This window comes from Chlamydotis macqueenii, chromosome 4, assembly GCF_036417535.1.
Source record: "Chlamydotis macqueenii isolate bChlMac1 chromosome 4, bChlMac1.mat, whole genome shotgun sequence".
In the NCBI taxonomy this organism is placed as follows: Eukaryota; Metazoa; Chordata; class Aves; order Otidiformes; family Otididae; genus Chlamydotis; species Chlamydotis macqueenii.
Window position 1 is genome coordinate 83,922,031 of NC_141559.1, and position 17,721 is coordinate 83,939,751.

At 64.2% G+C, this 17,721-nt stretch overlaps 1 protein-coding gene across 7 annotated transcripts in view; it reads right to left on the reverse strand.

Moving 5' to 3' along the window:
- The window catches only part of DYSF (dysferlin), a 90,863-nt gene that overhangs the window by 67,730 nt on the left and 5,412 nt on the right, over window positions 1-17,721 (reverse strand). For 4 of the 7 annotated variants that reach the window (XM_086747492.1, XM_086747489.1, XM_086747488.1 and 1 more), the window contains exons 2-26: window positions 17,517-17,572; window positions 16,823-16,914; window positions 14,133-14,238; window positions 13,610-13,724; window positions 13,267-13,463; window positions 12,988-13,116; window positions 12,280-12,342; window positions 12,042-12,092; window positions 11,922-11,952; window positions 11,088-11,203; window positions 10,759-10,885; window positions 10,335-10,438; window positions 9,501-9,569; window positions 9,375-9,418; window positions 9,172-9,254; window positions 6,935-7,050; window positions 6,540-6,653; window positions 5,857-6,034; window positions 5,087-5,211; window positions 4,502-4,608; window positions 3,325-3,517; window positions 2,515-2,670; window positions 1,421-1,552; window positions 790-956; window positions 98-212 (exon numbers count right to left, since the gene is read on the reverse strand). In XM_086747492.1, coding sequence (XP_086603618.1) covers window positions 98-212; window positions 790-956; window positions 1,421-1,552; window positions 2,515-2,670; window positions 3,325-3,517; window positions 4,502-4,608; window positions 5,087-5,211; window positions 5,857-6,034; window positions 6,540-6,653; window positions 6,935-7,050; window positions 9,172-9,254; window positions 9,375-9,418; window positions 9,501-9,569; window positions 10,335-10,438; window positions 10,759-10,885; window positions 11,088-11,203; window positions 11,922-11,952; window positions 12,042-12,092; window positions 12,280-12,342; window positions 12,988-13,116; window positions 13,267-13,463; window positions 13,610-13,724; window positions 14,133-14,238; window positions 16,823-16,914; window positions 17,517-17,572 — 2,786 coding nt within the window. Of the gene's footprint in view, window positions 1-97; window positions 213-789; window positions 957-1,420; window positions 1,553-2,514; window positions 2,671-3,324; window positions 3,518-4,501; window positions 4,609-5,086; window positions 5,212-5,856; window positions 6,035-6,539; window positions 6,654-6,934; window positions 7,051-7,594; window positions 7,637-9,171; window positions 9,255-9,374; window positions 9,419-9,500; window positions 9,570-10,334; window positions 10,439-10,758; window positions 10,886-11,087; window positions 11,204-11,921; window positions 11,953-12,041; window positions 12,093-12,279; window positions 12,343-12,987; window positions 13,117-13,266; window positions 13,464-13,609; window positions 13,725-14,132; window positions 14,239-16,822; window positions 16,915-17,516; window positions 17,573-17,721 lie in introns of all 7 variants that reach the window. The other 3 variants (XM_086747487.1, XM_086747490.1, XM_086747486.1) reach the window with 1 other exon arrangement.

Below are 17,721 nucleotides of genomic sequence, written 5' to 3' on the forward strand. Positions count from 1 at the left end.
CCCAGCAGACGCCTGAACCTCCCATGAGCCCCCGGGGGCTTCCTGCCACTGCCGCCCGCGGTGGTGCTCGGCCCCCGGCTGTCAGTTTCATCCTTACCACGTCGGTGTAGGCGTCGGTCATGTGGATCCACTGTCCTCCAGGCAGCCGGACCTGGTTCTCGAACACCTCCTCCACGAAGCTCAGGTGCCCGGCGTCCACGTCGTGCAGCAGCCTGCAGCCCAGGGAGATGCAGGGCGTCAGGGGCAGCACAGCCCCGTGTCCTACCTCCTTGCATAGGCCATCATGCCACCCCATCATGCCACTGCGTGTGGCGTGCTTTGCCTCCTGCACCTCTTCTGCCCCAGAGGCACCAAGCAAAGCCCCACAAGACCTCAGCAACCCAGTGGAGGCGAAGCCCAAACCACCGGCTGTAACTCCAGTGGAAGAAGATGGCAGAGCCGTGCTGAGCACCCCCTCCCATCCCCCCGCTGGGGTCCCATGTCCAAAGCTCCTTATCTTGGCGCTTGCCCAGGCACCCTGGTGAGCTGGGTGCTGGGGCCACCATGCCCATGAGCATCTTTGAGGCACCCACCACCCCGGGGATGTCGCCCAGCACAGAGGCGATGTATTTTCCACCAACGCCATTGCCTACCAAGGACAGGGCAGGCAGATGAGGAACCCCCATGGCACCCCAGACCTTCATCCAGCTTTCTGGGTGACCTTGTCACCAGCTTAGCATCTGCTCAGGTGTTTGGGGTGCCCTGGACAGCCCATCCAGGCTCTGCTCCTCGCAGAAAACCATCACTCACGTTTTCTCCGGGCAGATGAACCAGTCCCCGGCCCAGGTCCAGCCCGTGGAGGGGCGGAAGCTGTCCTTGGGCAGCTTGATCTTGCCGGTGACATCTGAGTATTTTGGGTAGGTCAGGCCGGTGGTGCCCCAGTTCCCCACCAGTGCCAGTTTGGTCTGATTCTCATACTGGTGGAGCAAAAGCAGAGGGGGTTTTTGTGTTGGCAGCACAAAAGCCCATGAATAATCCTCTTGGAATCCCATGGGACATGGGGTATAATAATCCCTTCCTTCCTGGAGAGCCCCATGCTGAGGGCAGACTTCCTGGGAAGAGCCTAACCCCCCCCATCAGCCCCCCCGTCCCCACGGGCACCCCCAGATTTCCCCCACCAGCAGGTGGAAGGAGATGTGGAGCCACGACGCAGCTCTACGGCTCGTTACCAACCTCCTCCCCAGCCCTTCAGGCTGGATGCTGGTGGAACCAGCTCTTCCTTCTCATGGTAGGTAGGGGCTGATGTGACCCCCACCCGGCAGTGCCCTCACTCGTGGTCCAGCCCAGCCCCTCCCCTCCATGGCGGAGCCAATGCCCACGCCGAAGAGAAAAAAAAACCCTTCTCGGGTTTTTTGCGGGGTGGTCCCTGCAGGATGCTCACGGTTTCGGCGAAGACGGAGAGCTTCCCCTCGGCGTACTGGTTGAACTCCTTCTCATCGACCGACAGGCCAAACCACAGCTGGACCCGGATCTGGGCTGGGATCCTGGGACCCATTGCCTCCTCCTGCGGGTACTGCCGAAGGCGGAGCCCCGTTAGCATCCCCGAGGAGGACATCAACAGGGGATGCCGGGGGGTGGTGGGTACGAAGCCCCCGTAGCCCCAGCCGGGGACGCGGTGGGGTGGGTGGGACACGGAGCATCCCTGGGAGCTGGGACGGCATCAACAGCGTGCAGAGCCCTTTGGGGACGACCTTGAGAGCTTCAAAGCGTGGGTGGCCAGGGTTCTGCGCCTTGGTGGGACACCCTGCAGGGCCGGGACACCAAACCCAGCCAGCACGCTCCAGCAAAAATGGGAACGACAAGCAGGAAGATGCCTCACTGCCCTTTTTTTTTCCTCTCTCCGTCACTTTTTTCCCCTCCAGTGATGCTAGTTTTCCATCCCGAGCTAAAGCACAGAAAAACCAATATATTTTGGTTCTTCTTTTGCTGCCAGCTGGGCTTGGGGTTGTGGGGTTTATTCAGTTGATTTTATTTCCTTTTATTTTTTTAGAGCTTGTTCAGCAGCAATTCAAGCTGGCTCCCAAGCTGGCACGCGGCGAAAGGCCACAGAAATATCATCTGAGGTGGGAGAAGCTCAGTAAGTGCCTGGCAGAGGAGGCCGCAGCTTCAATTTCCTGGGGTGGCAGAGGGTCAGGAATTTGAAAAACATTTTAAAAATATATATATTTAAAAAAAAAAAAAAAAAAAAAAGCACCATCTGGGCCAAAGTGCGCCCATCTTCGTCGTCCTGGAACTTGCAGAAAATGGGAAGATATCTACAGGGATCTGCTGCAGAGCCAGGGAACGAGGAGCTGAGCTCCACCAGAAGCACAACCAGGCTCTCGCTGTGCAGGAACCAGCTTCAACGGGGCTGAAACTGGGGCTGAGGGTCCCCAGAGCCCCAGGGGCTGGTGGGTTAGCGCAGCCCATTTTTTTTAACAGGAAGATGTTTTACAAATGACCGTCAGGCACACACGTGCGTCGAGGCCAAGGTACCTTCAGGAAGATGGTCTGCAGCTTCCCGCAGTTCTTGCCGCAGCAGTTGGAGATGTTCCTGGAGAAGAGGACCTCGTGGGCTGGCACGCGGGCGTACGCCACGCGCTTGTCTCCCTGCAGCATCCAGATCACGATATCGGGCAGGCTGCTCTGGGGCTGGAAGACACAAAAGCCGGAGTGTCCGACCAGGGGGGCTCCGAACCAAAACGTCAGCCGGGGAGGGATCCGGGAGGCTGGAGAGCAGCCGTGCCCCAGTCCCGCTGCCAAGCCAAGCCCATGGGGTAGAGCAGTTGACCCAAACCCCATCTCAGCAGCTCCGGATTCCATCTGGGTCTGGCCTGGGCGGAGCAGCCCCACATTTCCCCGAGCCCTGTCCTCCGCAGCCCGGGTGGCTGCAGCAGCTTTGGTTGAGGGTTTTACCGGCTGTGCTGCAAAGCTCTGCCGTGAATCATAGAGTCACAGAATCTTAAGGTTGGAAGAGGCCTCCAAGGTCATCAAGTCCAACCGTCAACCCAACACCACCGTGTCCGCTAAACCACGGCCCGAACTAAGCAAGGCTAAACGTCACCGGCCGGCTGCCGAAGCTGGCGCCTTTCTAACCCAGTTTGCACCGCTGGGGTGGGATGCGGCTGCAACCCTCGCGTGGCGGGGCCAGGACTCTGCCTGCAAGAGCAGCGTCCTCTCCACATCCCACCGCACCGTCAGGCGACCGCTCACAGTCATCACACCGAAACAGCACCATGACGGAGAGCTTGGGAAGACCAAGCCCACCCCCAAGGTGAATCACTGCTCCTGCCACAGCGGCGTTACCTCCTCCGCCATGGCCTTCAGCCTGGAGAGCCAGTCCTCCGCCTGCTCCAGGGCCGCCAGCAGACTCGAGTCCTCGTGCTTCAGCTTCAGGGCCGCCTTCGCTATCTGCTCCAGGTTGGTGCTGCGAAACCGGTACATGTTCTGGTCCAGGTGGGTGCTGGCCGGCTTCGCCAGGACGTCGGGCAGGGACAGGCTGCGGGACGGGCAGAGGAGCGGCGTTAGCAGCTCGCTCACCCTCTCGTGGAGTTTTGCTCTCTTTTTTTTTCTTCCTCCTTTTCAGCAAGTTTCCAAAGAATTACCAAGCCACCGAAGACACATTTGGGGAACGCGGCAATGCCAAGAGCGAAGGGGCTTCAAACCGCGCTTGCGGCCCCCGCGCATCACCCACAGCAGGCAGGCCGGAGCCCCGGCTGAGCCACGCACACCGCGGCACACACACATTTGAATATAAATCGATTCAAGCTGCCGGATAAATGCTTTGGGAGTCCAGGAGGATCCTCGCTGCGCTGAGCCGTTTAGAGGTTTTCCCACAACGCAATGATTTACGGTGCCGCCGTTGTTAACGCTCCTCTTGCCCCCAGGCCCCGACCCGCGGCCAGCCGCAGCGTTCCCGCGCGGGGTGGGATCGGGGTCCTGAAGCCCCATTTTCACGGCGTGATGACCGAGAAGGACGATATCCCTTGCCCAACAACGCCCGCCGAGACGCGCCACGGGCAGACGCACGTGGGGATGGAGGGACGGCTGTGCCACCCAGCCCTGCCACATCCCCGTCCCCTGGTCCAGCACACAACACCCGCGCGCAGCCCCTCGGGTGATCTGCGTGGGTGGGGTGTCCCCTGCGCGGCGCACGCCAGACTCAGTCAAGAACCCCCTCGCTCCACCAGCCCCAGCGTCCCTCTGGCTGGGCCGGCCCGGCTCCGGCTCCCACCCCGACACAACGCCGCTCATTCAGGCGAGCCACGCTGCAGCCCCCGCGCGAAGGCTGGAGATTTATGATTTGCCTTAAACGTCACCTTTTCAACTCCGTGCCTTGGCCCAGCAGCCTGCGACGCAAACGTTAGCGAACGGCCGGTGTTTTCCAGAGACAAAAAAAAAGCCAAGTCATCCCTTCCAAGACCAATAAGCGCTCTCGTAACAGACGGCGTGAACAGGCTCCGTCAAAACCGGCAGAAAGTACCTGCAGTCGGCGATGACGTCGTCCATCAGCTGGGCACCCAGCGCGTCCAGCTCACTTGGCGAGCGGTTGGCCTTCAGAGCAAGGTGGACCTTCTCCAGGTTTGCTTCCTGCAGGATAGACCGCAAGAGGAGCTGCACAGGGGTGAACCCTCCGGTGCCCCGCTCCACCCCGCGTCCAGGACCCTCCCAGCTCTGCTCCCACCGGGGCTCCGCACCTCCACTTTTGCTCCTGTTGGAGCTCTGGGGGGAAAGACAGCGACATACAGCAAGACATGCCATCAGCAGCTCAGGACCTGCAGGAAGGTCCTTTTCTCCTGCGCTTGCGCGGGTGGGCAGGTGGGCGGCACGGCACGGCACCGCATCCACAGCCCCGTCACCCCAGTGGGGATGAGCACCGTCCCTCTCCCCCCTTCACTCCGCGGGGCGAGCGGGGCACTCGGGACGCTGACAGATTTCCCCTCAGCAGCACAAGAGCCATCAAACCCCAAACCGACCCGGCCTGGAGATGGCCTCTGTCCCCGCTCTGTCCCCCCAGGCAGGATGCAGAAAAGAGGCGGACAGCGTTCCCTGCCGCCGCGGCACTCACCAGCCTGTCTGCCGCGTGGTGCAGGAGGTTCTGAGCATCCGTCCGACAGCTGGTATCTTCCCAGTAGGACGACAACACCACCACGGGCTTCACGTTGCCCCAGGGCAGGTAGTAATACTGACAGCCTGGAGGGCACAGCACACCAGTGAGCCCGTGACACTGGAGTGACTGGGGACCCCGCTCCTCAGGACCGGAGCAGAGACGAAGGGGCGCAGTGCAGCATTTGGCCTTGGGCAGGAGCCCATCTCTGGGGCTCTTTTGGAGAAAAAAATGGGAATTATGTCCAATTATGAGCAACACACACCAAGGTCCAAAGGGACGTGCTCCAACCCCCGCGGCTGCAGCAGCTCCTGCAGAGCAGTGAGGCCAGAAACCGGCAGAACAACGCCAGCGGGATGAGGACACCTCACACCAGAACCAGAGCCCCACAGGAGCCAGGGAAAGACCACCCCAAAGTACTGGCTCTTCCCTGAAGAGAAACGGGCACTGTCAGTGCCGAGGTGTTGCCCAAAAACCACTTCAAGCCAGCACAGAGATGAGACAAGCAGTCCTGGCTTCCCCACCCTCCCTAGTCACATATTTCCCCTTCGCAGCATGGTTGAGGTGGGCAAGGACCTCTGGAGCTCATTCGGTCCAACCCCTGCTCAAGCAAGGTCACCTTGAGGAGGTTGTCCAGGACCACCTCCAGTTGGGTTTGGAATATCTCCAAGGATGGAGGCTCCACACCCTCCCCGGGCAGCCCAGCGCTCGGTCACCCCCGTGTCGCTCACCGTCGAAGACGGCCCGGCTGTACTGCGTGGTGGAGGCCAAGGGCAGGCAGGTGTTGTCGAACTTGTTGCCGTAGTTGCCGATGCTGACCTCAAACTGAATGGCATCGTCCACGTCTTGGAGCATGGTGGCCGAGTAGAAGGCAGCGAAGAGGGAGTACTTCCGACGGCGCAGGTACTTCTGCAACAGGCACAAGGCGGGGTCCGCGGAGGAGGCACCACCAGCGCTCTCCTACGCACAGACTCTTGGCCCGGCACACCTCGAGCCGGCAAAGCCTCTGAGACGGAAAGGTTATTGCGGGGAAGAAACGCGTAAGCTGCAGCAAGGGAATTCTGGGTGAGGTTTAGGGAAAAACCTGACAAAGGAGAAGGCTAGACCTCTCCATCCAACATGGAGTTTAGACCGGAAGAAACGGGCAAAAGGAGCACATGTGCAACAGCGCCTGGGTTGAGGCCAGTCTCCCACCCCTCTATGTTAACCGGGGTCTGCTCGCTGCCGTGCAGCACCTCAGATGGAGCACGTTGGACACCTTGGGATGGAGACGCAGCAGGAAACACCCTCCGCAGCTCACCGACCACTGCACCGCTCACGGGACATCTCCCACCCAGGACCAGCACCCTTCCCTGGTGCCCCGCGCGCCATGCCAGTGCCAGACCCCCATGGTCACCCCACGGAGCCCCGTTACCTCTACCCGCAGGACGTCATCCGCGGAAATGTCCTCCACCTTCTGCTCCACGTGCTCCACCAGTTTGGTCTCCAGCTCCACCAGTATCCTGCCACGATAGGCAACCCCCTCGCCCTTGGGGTAGACCAGGGACAGGCGTCAGGACCCCAGTGCCCCCTCCCCACCTTTGCTTCCAACGGGCTTCGTTGCAGAGGAGTGAGATCAGGCAAGCACGTCCAAGGTAGAGCGTGACTGGGCAGCAGAGCAGCGTGGAGGGGAGGTTAGCCAGCGGGGGCAGCCGGAAAACGCGGGGCGGGCTCCTCACAGCAAAGCCAGTCTGGGTTAAGGTCAGCTCGCTTTGGGCGAGGAGGAGCGGCGGTTTAGTTTAGGTCGCGCCGGAAGGAAGCCGCCGTCACCTTTCCTAAATTGAGCGTCTCGTAAGGGTCGGGGAAGCCGGTGAACTCCCGGGGGCTGCCGTAGAGGTTGATGTAGCAGGGCCCGAAGGTCGGCAGGAACCCCAGCCCGTCGTCCGCTGGGGATCGCAGGGGAAAAGAGCCGTTAGAGCACCCCGAAGGACGGAGACGCGGCCCGCGGGGCGTCGCCGCAGAACCGTGGGGACCACACGCGTGCGGCCGGAGGCCACCAAAATGCTGTAGCTTTTTCACCCCCTTTGAGTCCTACGGCCGCTTACCTTTGTGCGGGAGAAAGACAAGGGGGGCGTGGGGCTGCGCGGGGGGCAGAGAGCTCCCCGCTCCCAGGAGGGGTCCCCAGAGAAGGGCAGCGTCACTTTGCCGGCGTCCCCGCGCGCAGCTGCCCCAACACACAACACGCGCTGAACCGCCACGGCACCGCCGCCCAAGGCGGACACCCCACACCCGCCGTGGGGAAGGGCAGTGGAGCCCTTTCCCCGCTGCCGGGGGGCAGGGGGAGGCCATGCTGGAGCCGTCCCCTCTTCCCGCCCCGGCGTCCAGGCACGACGCAGCCGACGCTCGCCCAGCGCGCCGGCCCCGACGCAGCTGAGGCGGCGAAACAAGGACCAAGCGGTGACTGCAAACCGAGAGGCTAAGGGGACGTACGGTCTGCGGCCTTCAGAGGCTTCGCGAGAGCAGGAACCTCATCTGGGGCACAAAGAAATGGAGAGAGGTTAGGGAGGGCCGGCGGAGGAGCGCGAGGAGAGGAGGGGGGTTACGGAAACGGGGGTGGGTGCTTCCATGGGCAAGATGCTGGAGAGGCAGAGAGAAAGAGGGAGGTTGTTAGATAGACTGGATATCAGGGAAAATTTCTTCACTGAAAGAGTCACCAGGCACTGGACCAGGCTGCCTGGGGAGGCGGTGGGGTCCCCGTCCCTGGAGGGGTTTGAAAGCCGTGTAGACACGGTGCCCGGGGACACGGTTAGCGGTGGCCTCGGCAGCGTTCGGTTTACGGTTGGACTCACCGATCTTAAAAGTCTTTTCCAACCTAAACGATTCTGGGATCCTACGCCCTGTCACCCCCCCGGAGGCCGCGGGGTTGGGGTGAAACCGAATCCGAGCATCCCCGAAGGACGCCCGGCGTGTTGCACAAGCTGGACGGAGCCACAGGGCGGGTGGGACCCACAGTTCCTTGGCACCTCCTCGGGGTCAAGCAGGTCTCAGAGGGGGTCTCGGCCTCCTCTTCCCTCCCTGGTCCCCCTCTCTCTCTCCAGCCCAGCCCAGGAGCTGCACTTCCACCGGGGAAGACGTGGGCTGCACACACAAGGATCCCGATGGAAAACGGTGCTGCACCCCAACTGCACACCTGCATGCACGGCCGGGCGGTGCTGGGGGGGACGCGGGCTGCGGGACGCGTGGCCACAGCTTTGCGCCGCGCTCCAGCCCCGGCGGCTCCTGGCAGCCCCATCGGGCGGCCGTGCGGCGCGGGGACGCTCATGATGAGGCTGGGGTCTGCAGGGCACCCAAGGGTCTCAGAGATGCACAAAGCGAAGGGAGCAGAGCGAGGGGAGGCCTGAGGGGGCTGCGGGTGCCCCCGAAGCTCGTTAGCGGCAGATGTCCATGCGGGTTAGGGCAGCCTCTGCTCCTGGCCCTGCCCTGGCTCTGGGCAGCCCCCGCCCCCCGGCTCGGCACAGGTGGCACCGCCAGCGTCACCCAGCCGATCCCTGCCAGCGTCCCCGCCGTGGCCCTTCGCTTCGGAAAGCCCCTGGGACTTGAACCGGCACCCTCAGCACCAGCTGGGCCTGAGCCCCTGTCCCACCCGCCACAGCCCCCTGAACGCCACCGAAGGAGGAGGCGCCAGCGGGGACACGCGCGGCTGGGACGTGGCATCTTCCAGGAGCGGTGACCCCGCTGCCCGTCACCAACCAGAGGGGACCACGGCCACCTCCGCTCAGCGGCGAAAAGAGGAAGCAAAACCTCTGGTGCACTGCAGCCCCCCATCCCCACGGCCCCAGGAAGATCTGCAGATCTTCAAAACCACAAACAAGGAGCGGTGGAGTCCAAGCAGAAAGGGGACCACAGGGCGGTGCAACCCCCACGCCCCGTCCCGCCTCGCACCCGGGACGTGGCCGGGACCACGGCGGCTGCGTCGTCCTCCAAGCCAACGCCAACCTCCAGCCACACGCATGCGGTGCTGCTCGGCAGCCATGCGCCCCAAATCCCTCCCCCGCTGCCCCCCTTACCCTCCAGCTCCCCGCCGGGGGCCGAGATCTGGGACATGCAGAGGTAGGCGGTGCCGATGGTGTCGTTGTGCGTCAGGCGGTCCCTGCAACGCAACCAGCGCGCCGTGGAGCGGGGGGGTCTGCCCGGGGGGTCTCCCCTTGCCCATCCCACTCCCCCAGCTCGGCCTTCCCCGTGGCCAGGCGCAAGCCCCCTCCCCGCTCACCAGTCGGTCACCCGGATCCTCATCTTCTCACACATGGAAGGGAACTGGGAAAAGAGGCAGGAGAGGAGTAGTGAGCGGCGGGGGGGAGATGAGCGGGCAGGGGGCCCTGGGGGGACCCGTGCTCACCATCGCCGGCAGCGTCAGGCGCTGGTTCCACTGCGGGTTGGCGTTCTTCTCCAGGATCCTCGAGTAGAGCTGCAAGGGCGAGAGAGGGGATGAAAAGTGAGCGGCCCCCCAGCGCTCGCAGCAAAGCAGGGCTGCCCCAGGCCCCGTCCGTGGGGCTGGGAAGCCTCAGATCCCAAAACGCAGACTCCGTGTGACGAGCGGCCCGGTGGGGCTCTGCCTCGCGTGGGCAAACCCCTCTGTGAGCGGGCAGAGGATGCTGCGGGCTGCTCGGGGGTCTCATCTCCCCGGGACCGCCAGAAACTCCCCCCCTTCCCGCTGTGTTTGCTCAGGACAACGCCCCGAGCGGCTGTCGCCCCCGGGCCCTGGCCCCAGGGAAGGTTTAGGGGCGGGGGGCTCCCAGCCCTGCAGCGTTGCTGTGCGGCAAACGTCGCGCTTGGCGATGGCTCCGGAGGGGACCCGCAGCAAACGGAGCAGGACGAGGCTCTGCAAAGCCACCCGGAGCCACCTCCGTGCCCCGGCTGGTCACGGGGGGACACTGGGGGGCGTGGGGACAGCCAGCCGCTGGCGTCAAGCAGAGCAGCGCAGCCGCTCGCACGCAGCTCGGCCTCTCCATCCCCATCTTTAAGGCAACAGCACCCCGAGGAGCCCAGCGAGGAACCTGCTGCGGTGCAGCCCGGCATCGCTCGGGGCGCGGCGAGGACCGGCGAGACCTTCGCAAACACGCCAGCGAGGCAAAGGCCCAGCTTCTCCCCACGCTGTGACCACATCTTCCCCGGGCACGGTTGCCGTGTCGGCACAGGGACGCGGAGGGGCTGCCCCGCTCCAGCTGCTCACCGTCTTCCCCGCGAAGCTGACTTCCACAAAGGGGTCGACCAGGTTCTTCTTGTTGCTCTCGAAGCCGAAGATCTGCCTGACGTTGTCCATGACGGCGTCATCCACTGGGAGGGGAAGGAGAGGCTGAGAGCCCGTGGAAGCGCGCGGCATCCGGACGGCGCCGGCTCTCCGGACGGTCCCACCGGCCGGGCTCCGCGTCTCCATTGAGCCAGGTGGGGAGGAGCAGGAGGTAAAACCAGTTTGCACCAGTAAAAGACCTGTCTCCCAGTACGGTACAACTGACCGATATCCGCAAGGGCTTTGGACCAAGGCGATGGATAAAGTTTCCCTGTCCGTGCCCTTATTCCTCTCCGGCACGCTGCGACTCGCCGCGGTGCCAAGGGCCGGATGCGGAGAGGAAAGGGAAAGCACAGCAAACGCTTACTCTGGGGCAAATCTTCCGCTTTGAAGATCTTCAGGCAGAAGTGAGCTCCTCGCAGGGTGACCCCGGTGGGGCGCAGGAGGTTGCCCTCGATGTCTTCCTTGTCTTCAGAAACCTCCTTCTTCTCCAGCTGCAGCACAACAGGACAAGAGGAAAACACAGCCAAGCTTCCCAAAAGTCCTGAAACGAACCCCAAAATCCAGCACCTTGTCCCCAAAACGGAGGAAGATCAACGCTGCAGGTTCCCAAGGAACAGGCGTGGGTTTGGTGGCCCAGGGCAGTGGAGTACCACAGCTGGAAGGTCCCCCCATGGCGGCTGGCGCGATACTCACAGGAGCTTCGTCTCCAGGCCCCAGCACGAAGAGGCTGACCTTCAGGTAGCCCTTGGCCCCCGCCGAGAAGTCCTCGGGGTCAGACAGTAACAGCCATTTCCTGAGGAACGCGTGTTCTGGGGGAGAAAAGAGACGGAGACCCAGGTGCTGGGCCTCGGACAGGCAGGGAGATGGCTCCACGGACGCTGTTGGGTGGGTTTTTAATAACAAACTCTACATCCATTTTGTACAGAAGTGAATCGAATCCAACAGAACCGAACGCAACGCGACAGACAGGTTTAGGGTTGGACCCGACGATCTCAAAGGTCTTCTCCAATCTAAATAATTCCACAATTCCATGATTCAGTGGAAGGGATCTACAACCACCATCTAGTCCAGCTGCCCGACCACTTCAGGGCTGACCGCGAGTCAGAGCGTGTTCTCAAGAGATTCGCCTTGTGAACTCCTTACAGCTAGGATCAGCAAGCTTTTCGCTGCAGTGATCAGCGTAGGAAATTCATCTCCACGGTCAAATTATCTTTGAGATAAGATCAAAGCTAAAATAATGAGGAGGGCTCACGACAAATACTGGGTCAGGCTGCCCCGGCGGGGCGTTCTCCCAGCGAGCGGGCGGCACAACGGTTTGAGAGCCTCCGGGACGTGGCTCTTGGGAACGGGACGAGACACGGGTGGTGACGAGGGACGTGGGGACACGTCTGGGCTCATCTGTGGGACAGCTGCCATGTGCGCCTGCATTTTCCCTATGTTTGGCCCCAGAAAAGGGTTTCCCAAAGCGACTCCCCCCCGCCGCAGGAGGTGACCCTGGCCTGGACCCCGACCGCCCGCTGGGCTCACTTGGCTCGGAGTAAACGGTCTCGACGTCCATCTGTGCACAAAACAGAACAGAAACACCAGCGTTCGCCCGGGGCCGGCGCGGCGGAACGCGGAGGGGAAGAGGCGCCAGGGCGGCCTTACCCGGAACTCGCCGATCACCGAGTCCGTCCGGAAAGAGCGAGAGTCCACAACCTGCAGTCGAAAATCAGGAAAAGCAGTGAATCTAGCCCAAACCCTCCCAGGGCGGAGGACCCCACTCTGTGCCCGCCCGGGGAAATACGGGGACACTTCTGGGGCTCTGCAGGACGAGGGACAGGCTGACGGCCCCAGCACCGCCCCGGCCCTCCCCAGCGGCAGGACGGCGGCTGCCGAAGCTCACCGTGATGAAGATGGGCATGTCAAACAGCTCGGACGGTGACTCGAAGACGTTGAAGAAGAAGGTCTGCAGGAAAGAGGGGTGGGGATGCGAGGCAGAGGTCTGGCCCAGCCTCCCCTTGGGGCACGTGCGCGCCTCCCAGCATCTCCCACCCCCCCGATTCCACAGGCCAGCGCCTCTTCCCCTCCTGGGAGGCCAGACCCCCACGCCTTGATGGCAACAGGCTCCCGAAGGGGCTGTGCCAGGTGCACCCCAACGAGCGACGGCCTCCAGTTTGCTTTTGCTGGGCTGGTTCACAAAAGCACATCCAGACCAGCTCTCCTGGGGAGGGGGGGTCTCCGAACACAGCGCAGGGGCAGGCTGAAGCAGCTCTGGGGACAACCCAAAAGGCGGGCTCGGAGCATCCGCTCTGGGGACGGGGCTGGGGTCGAGTCGCTTGAGGCTGTCCGAGCGTACCCGTCCTGCGCGCCCCGCTGCGCTGCTCACCCAGCCCTGCCCAGGACGTGCCGCCAGGCCACCACAGCTCTGGGACATGTGGGTCACCTTGGGAGGTGACCAAGATGAGCCCTGCGTGGAGGCAGGGGACGCCGGACCTGCCGAAGGGCTCCCTGCCACTGCCTGGGCTTCTCTCCCACCGCAGCCCCCACTGCCGCGTCCCGTCCCTTGGGCTTCCGTCAGAGACCCCAACACAAGGAGTCCACCTCCCCTCACCTCATCAAAGAAGGGGCTGTTGCCTTTGCGTATCCTGGTCCTCTTGGTCTGCCCGGCGGCCGTCACCTTCACCACGGGCCGGATGTTGACCCCGGGGAGCTGTCGGCCCTCGATGACCCTCACCCTGATCTGGGACGGGCGGGAGGACAGGGCAGGGGGTCACTGGGGTCGGTCCCACACTGGGATGGGCACCTTGGGTGGCACCTCCCAGGTGACGAAGCCCCACAGGGACAGGCTGGGGGGCTCTGGGGAGGCTCATCCCCACCAACCTCATCTCACCTGGAAGTCCTGCGGCTTGTTGGGCAGAGGCTTTTGGGGCGAGCTCCTCCTCCTCTTCTTCAGCCCCTGGACGTGGTGCGCGGGGAGCTTGCGGGGCAGCGAGGGGGGCTCGGAGCCCGGTGGCCCCGAGGAGGAGGAGGGCTCTGTCTCATCCCCTGTCGCCGCCTGATCCTCCGTCTCCTCCTCTCCGGCCGTCTCTGTGCAGGGTGAGAAAGGGGATGGAGAACGCGAGCGGGGTGGGGCTGGGCGGCGGGACCGCAAGGTGAGGAGTCTAACTGGGAAAAACGTGGTGTTACGGGGGGGTCACATCCCCCCGGTGAGGGACGCGAAGGTTTCTGGTTACCGGTGACCGCGTCGGACTCAGCAGCAGCCGGTGCCGGCTCTGGTGGGGCTGGAGGGGGGAAGAGGGGGGCGGCTCCCGGCGGGGGGATGTAGGACACTTGCAGGACGAGGAAAGCCTGCAAGAAAGGAAAAAATCATCACAGGGGCGTCCAGAAACGCTCTCCGGGGATCCGAGCCCAGTGGGGACCTCCTCGTCCCGCGAGATCGCAACCCCAGGCTGAGGCGGGGCGGACGCTGCACGGCAGAGCCCGCCGGCCACGCGGCGTGGACATCCCGGTCCCGTGGGTACGCGGGCGCCGGGGCGTCCCCAGCTGTGGGGAGGTGAGTCCCCCAGTACGGAGCAGGAGTCCCCGTGAGAGCACAGACCAAGCGGCTCCCAGTTGCACCCCTCCCCAGGGCGCTGGTTTTGCTCCCAGAACGGTAAATCTAAAAGCCAAACAGCCCAGAGTGGGACAACTGGTGTCCAACTGGGAGCTGCAGCTGGTAGGGGCGCTGCTGGTACTGGTCCCCGCGCAGGGACTCACCCCAGTGCTCTGCTTCTTGGTGTCCAGCAAGGGCAGGTTGTAGGAGGCCGCCAGGCTGGGCGAGGACAGGACATCTCGCAGGGGCACCCGTGCTTCTCCCAAAAACCTGCGGGCGGAGAGCGGCCGGGGGGTCAGCGGGGAAGGGGCCAAGGAGCCGCGGGCGGTGCGAACCCGGGCACCAGCGACCGACCCGGCGCGCAGAGGTGGTGGGGCCGCCTGCCAGCATCCCCGGCGGGCTCCCCGGGGAGGATGGGGACGGGCACCGGGTGACCGAGACCCAGCCCGGTGGGACAACCGGGGCGAGCGTCTCCGGGGACGTTGTCCCCTTTTTATCCAGGAAAAGCAGGGAAAGGCCACGCTGAGGAGCCAGGAGCCACAGGCCCAGGCGCTGATGGGTTTTTCTTTGCCGACGGAGAAGACGGAGACAAAAGGGGTTGGGGGCGTCGCTGGAGGTGGGCGAGACCAGAGCTGGAAGCTGAGGCTGCCGTGCCACCACCATCCAGGAGGAATTCAAACCAAGAAACCTGCCGGCTTCTGGTTAACCCTTCCTGCGCCGCGCCACGTCCCGCCCCAGCCAGCGGCGCCGGTTCCCGCGCAGACCAGGCTTGGCCGGGGAGCAGGCCCAGTGCTGCTGCCCAACTCCTCCCCACCCAAGCCCAGCAAGTCCTCAGAGCGCTTCGTGCTGTCCTAATCACGGAGCAGGCCCTCCTGGAAGACAGGCCAAAACACGTAGAAGGCAGGGAGGTGGTTAGACACAGCCAGCGTGCCTTCCCCAGACCAGTCTGGTGGCCTTCAGTGATGGAGCAGCTGCGTCAGCGGACAAGGGAAGAGCTACAGATGTTGTCTACTTGGACTTCTGTAAGGCCTTTCGTATGGTCTCCAACAACCTTCAGAACGCCAAACTGGAGATACGGGTTTGATGGATGGAGAAGGAATTGGCTGGATGGTCACATCCGAAGAGTTACAGTCAACAGCTCAACGCCCAGGTGGAAACCAGTGATGAGTGCTGTTCCTCAAGGGTCTACTCAGCATCTTCATCAAGGACATGGACAGTGGGGCAGAGTGCACCCTCAGCAAGATCGCTGACAACACCAAGCTGTGTGGTGCCGTCAACACGCTGGAGGGGAGGGATGCCATGCAGAGGGACCTGGACAGGCTGGAGAGGTGGGCCCGTGCCAACCTCATGGAGTTCAACCTGGCCAAGGGCAAGGTCCTAGGTTGGGGCAATCTCCAGTACCAGCACAGACTGGGGGAGGAATGGATGAGAGCAGCCCTGAGGAGAAGGACTTGGGAGTGACGGTGGACGAGAAGCTCAACACGAGCCGGCGATGTGCGCTCACAGCCCAGAAACCAACGGCACCCTGGGCTGCACCCCCAGCAGCGCGGGCAGCGGGCGAGGGAGGGGATTCTGCCCCTCTGCTCCGCTCTGGTGAGACCCCCCTGCAGCGCTGCGTCCAGCTCTGGAGCCCCCAACAGCAGAAGGACGTGGAGCTGTTGGAGAGGGTGCAGAGGAGGCCACGCAGATGCTGGGAGGGCTGGAGCAGCTCTGCTGTGAGGCCAGGCTGAGAGAGCTGGGGCTGCTCAGCCTGGAGCAGAGGAGGCTGCGGGATTTCAGACCGCACAGCCGCCGACGCAGGGCGCTGACTGCAGCAGGCCGGTATTTTCCCCCAAGGGAAGAAAAAGCCAGAATCCACCATCACCTTTGCGACGGAGAGGGGTCCGCTCGCGAGGGCACTGTCCCTGGGGGTCTCTCAGAGCGGCTGCCCCCCACACAGGCAGACGACGTCCCCCTGCGCCGGGAGCCGGGACCCTCCTCCCACGCTCCCTTCGCTATTTATAGCGACGCGCGACACCACCGAGCTGGACCGGACCCGGCCTCCACCTCCCGTGGGCTCCGGCCCAGGAGCAAATCCAGCGTCGGCTCCTGGAAACAGGATCCTTCATGCCGGGGCCGTTCCCTGGCCCAGCCAGAGCGGGACAGCAGGTCCCCACCCTCCGCTGCCCAAAAATAAATTACTTCCTATATTTTTTTTTTCCCTGTCCGAGCCGCGACCCCGGCTGAAGGAGCCCCGCACGCGGACACCCGTCGTTGGGGGCGGCTGGGCCGGGTGCCCCGGGGCTGGAGGCGGCGGCGCTCTCTGCCCTCGCGCTCCATCCCGACGCAGCCGCTGTGGGGAGCGGGACCCCGTCCCCACGGGGAAACCCCCGCCGCCCAGCGCGGGGGGCACCGGGAGCCGCCGTGAGAACGGAAGCTGCCCCGGGTCGTTTGTTCGGCGGGCGCCGCCCATCCCAGCTCCACCGGCAGCGCGCTTTCGGGAAAGGAGCTTGGCCGCCGCCTCGCACCTCCTCGGCCAAGCGCCCACCACCGCGGCCTCGTGGCGCCGGCGTTGAGCCCGGGGCAGCCCGGGGGAGGCAGCGGGCACAAGGCTCCCTTGTGCGCTTCCCCACCCTCCAGCGCTGGTTTTTCTCGCCGGCCGCGGCGCGAAGCAGCCCAGCAACGCGGCTCTCGCCTCCAGCGGCCGCCCCCGCGGCACAGGGCGCCCGGCGCCGGGCAGAAACGCGCGGGGGGAGCCCCAATCCCCTCGGCGCCCACCCCAGCCCCGTTGCGTGACCCCCGGGGCGCACGCGGGCTGCGCCGGCGCCGGGAGCGGGACAGGGGGCTCGCGCCCGGCCCCCAACGCCTCTCCCACCTGTTCCTGCCCACGGTCTCGTGGTCCTTCACCACCACGGTGAGCTCGGCGCCCGGGTCCAGGGGGGCTCCCTTCAGGTCCCACTCGAAGCCCTGGAGGGGAAAGGAGCCAGGGTCAGCGCCCGGCCGCGGCCGCGACGCTCACGCCGGCGGCGATCGGCTCCGGCGCCACCAGCGGCTCCGGGACGTGGAGAACCGGAACGCCGGAGCCGCGTCACCATCGCAGCGCTGAGAGCACGACCCTCAGCGCGGCCTTTCTGCGCCAAAACGGCGGCCGGTCGCTCACCAAAACCCTTTTTCTGTCATCCAGACCCACGGCAACGCAGGCCGGGGCCAGAAGGAAGAAGGCGCTGGAAAAAATATCCTCCCCGGGCCGGGCTGATGAGGAAAACACGCTTGTTTTCCCCTCGAGCCGCAATGTTTTCAAACAGTTTCTTTCCGCCTGCGTGCTCAGCCCTGATAAGATCTTGATGAAAGGGGAAGTGGCCGGAGCGAAGGTCCCGCGCGGAGCCAGCTCGGCCCCGCTCCTCGCTGCCGGGAATTTGGGACACGAAGCCGCCCGCGACGGGGATCGGCCCCGAATTGTCTGCGGGGCGGCAGCCCCTCGCGCTTGGGGTAACCCGGGGGGCTCGCACCCCGGTCCCGCAGCACCCTCCGCGCCCGGGCCGTCCCCGCGGGGCCGGGGCCACGCTCACCTCGTTCCATACGGGGTTCACGTTGTTCTTGATGACTTTCGTCCGCTTCTTCACGCCTGCGGGGAGCAACGCGCACAGGTCAGACCGGTTTCCACACCAAAACACCGGGAAAGACCCCAAAATTCCGGTCACCCCCGCCGTGGTGGGAGCCTCCGGCGACACCCGCAGCTCCCAGCAGCAGGATGGGGCCGCACGGCGAGCCCCA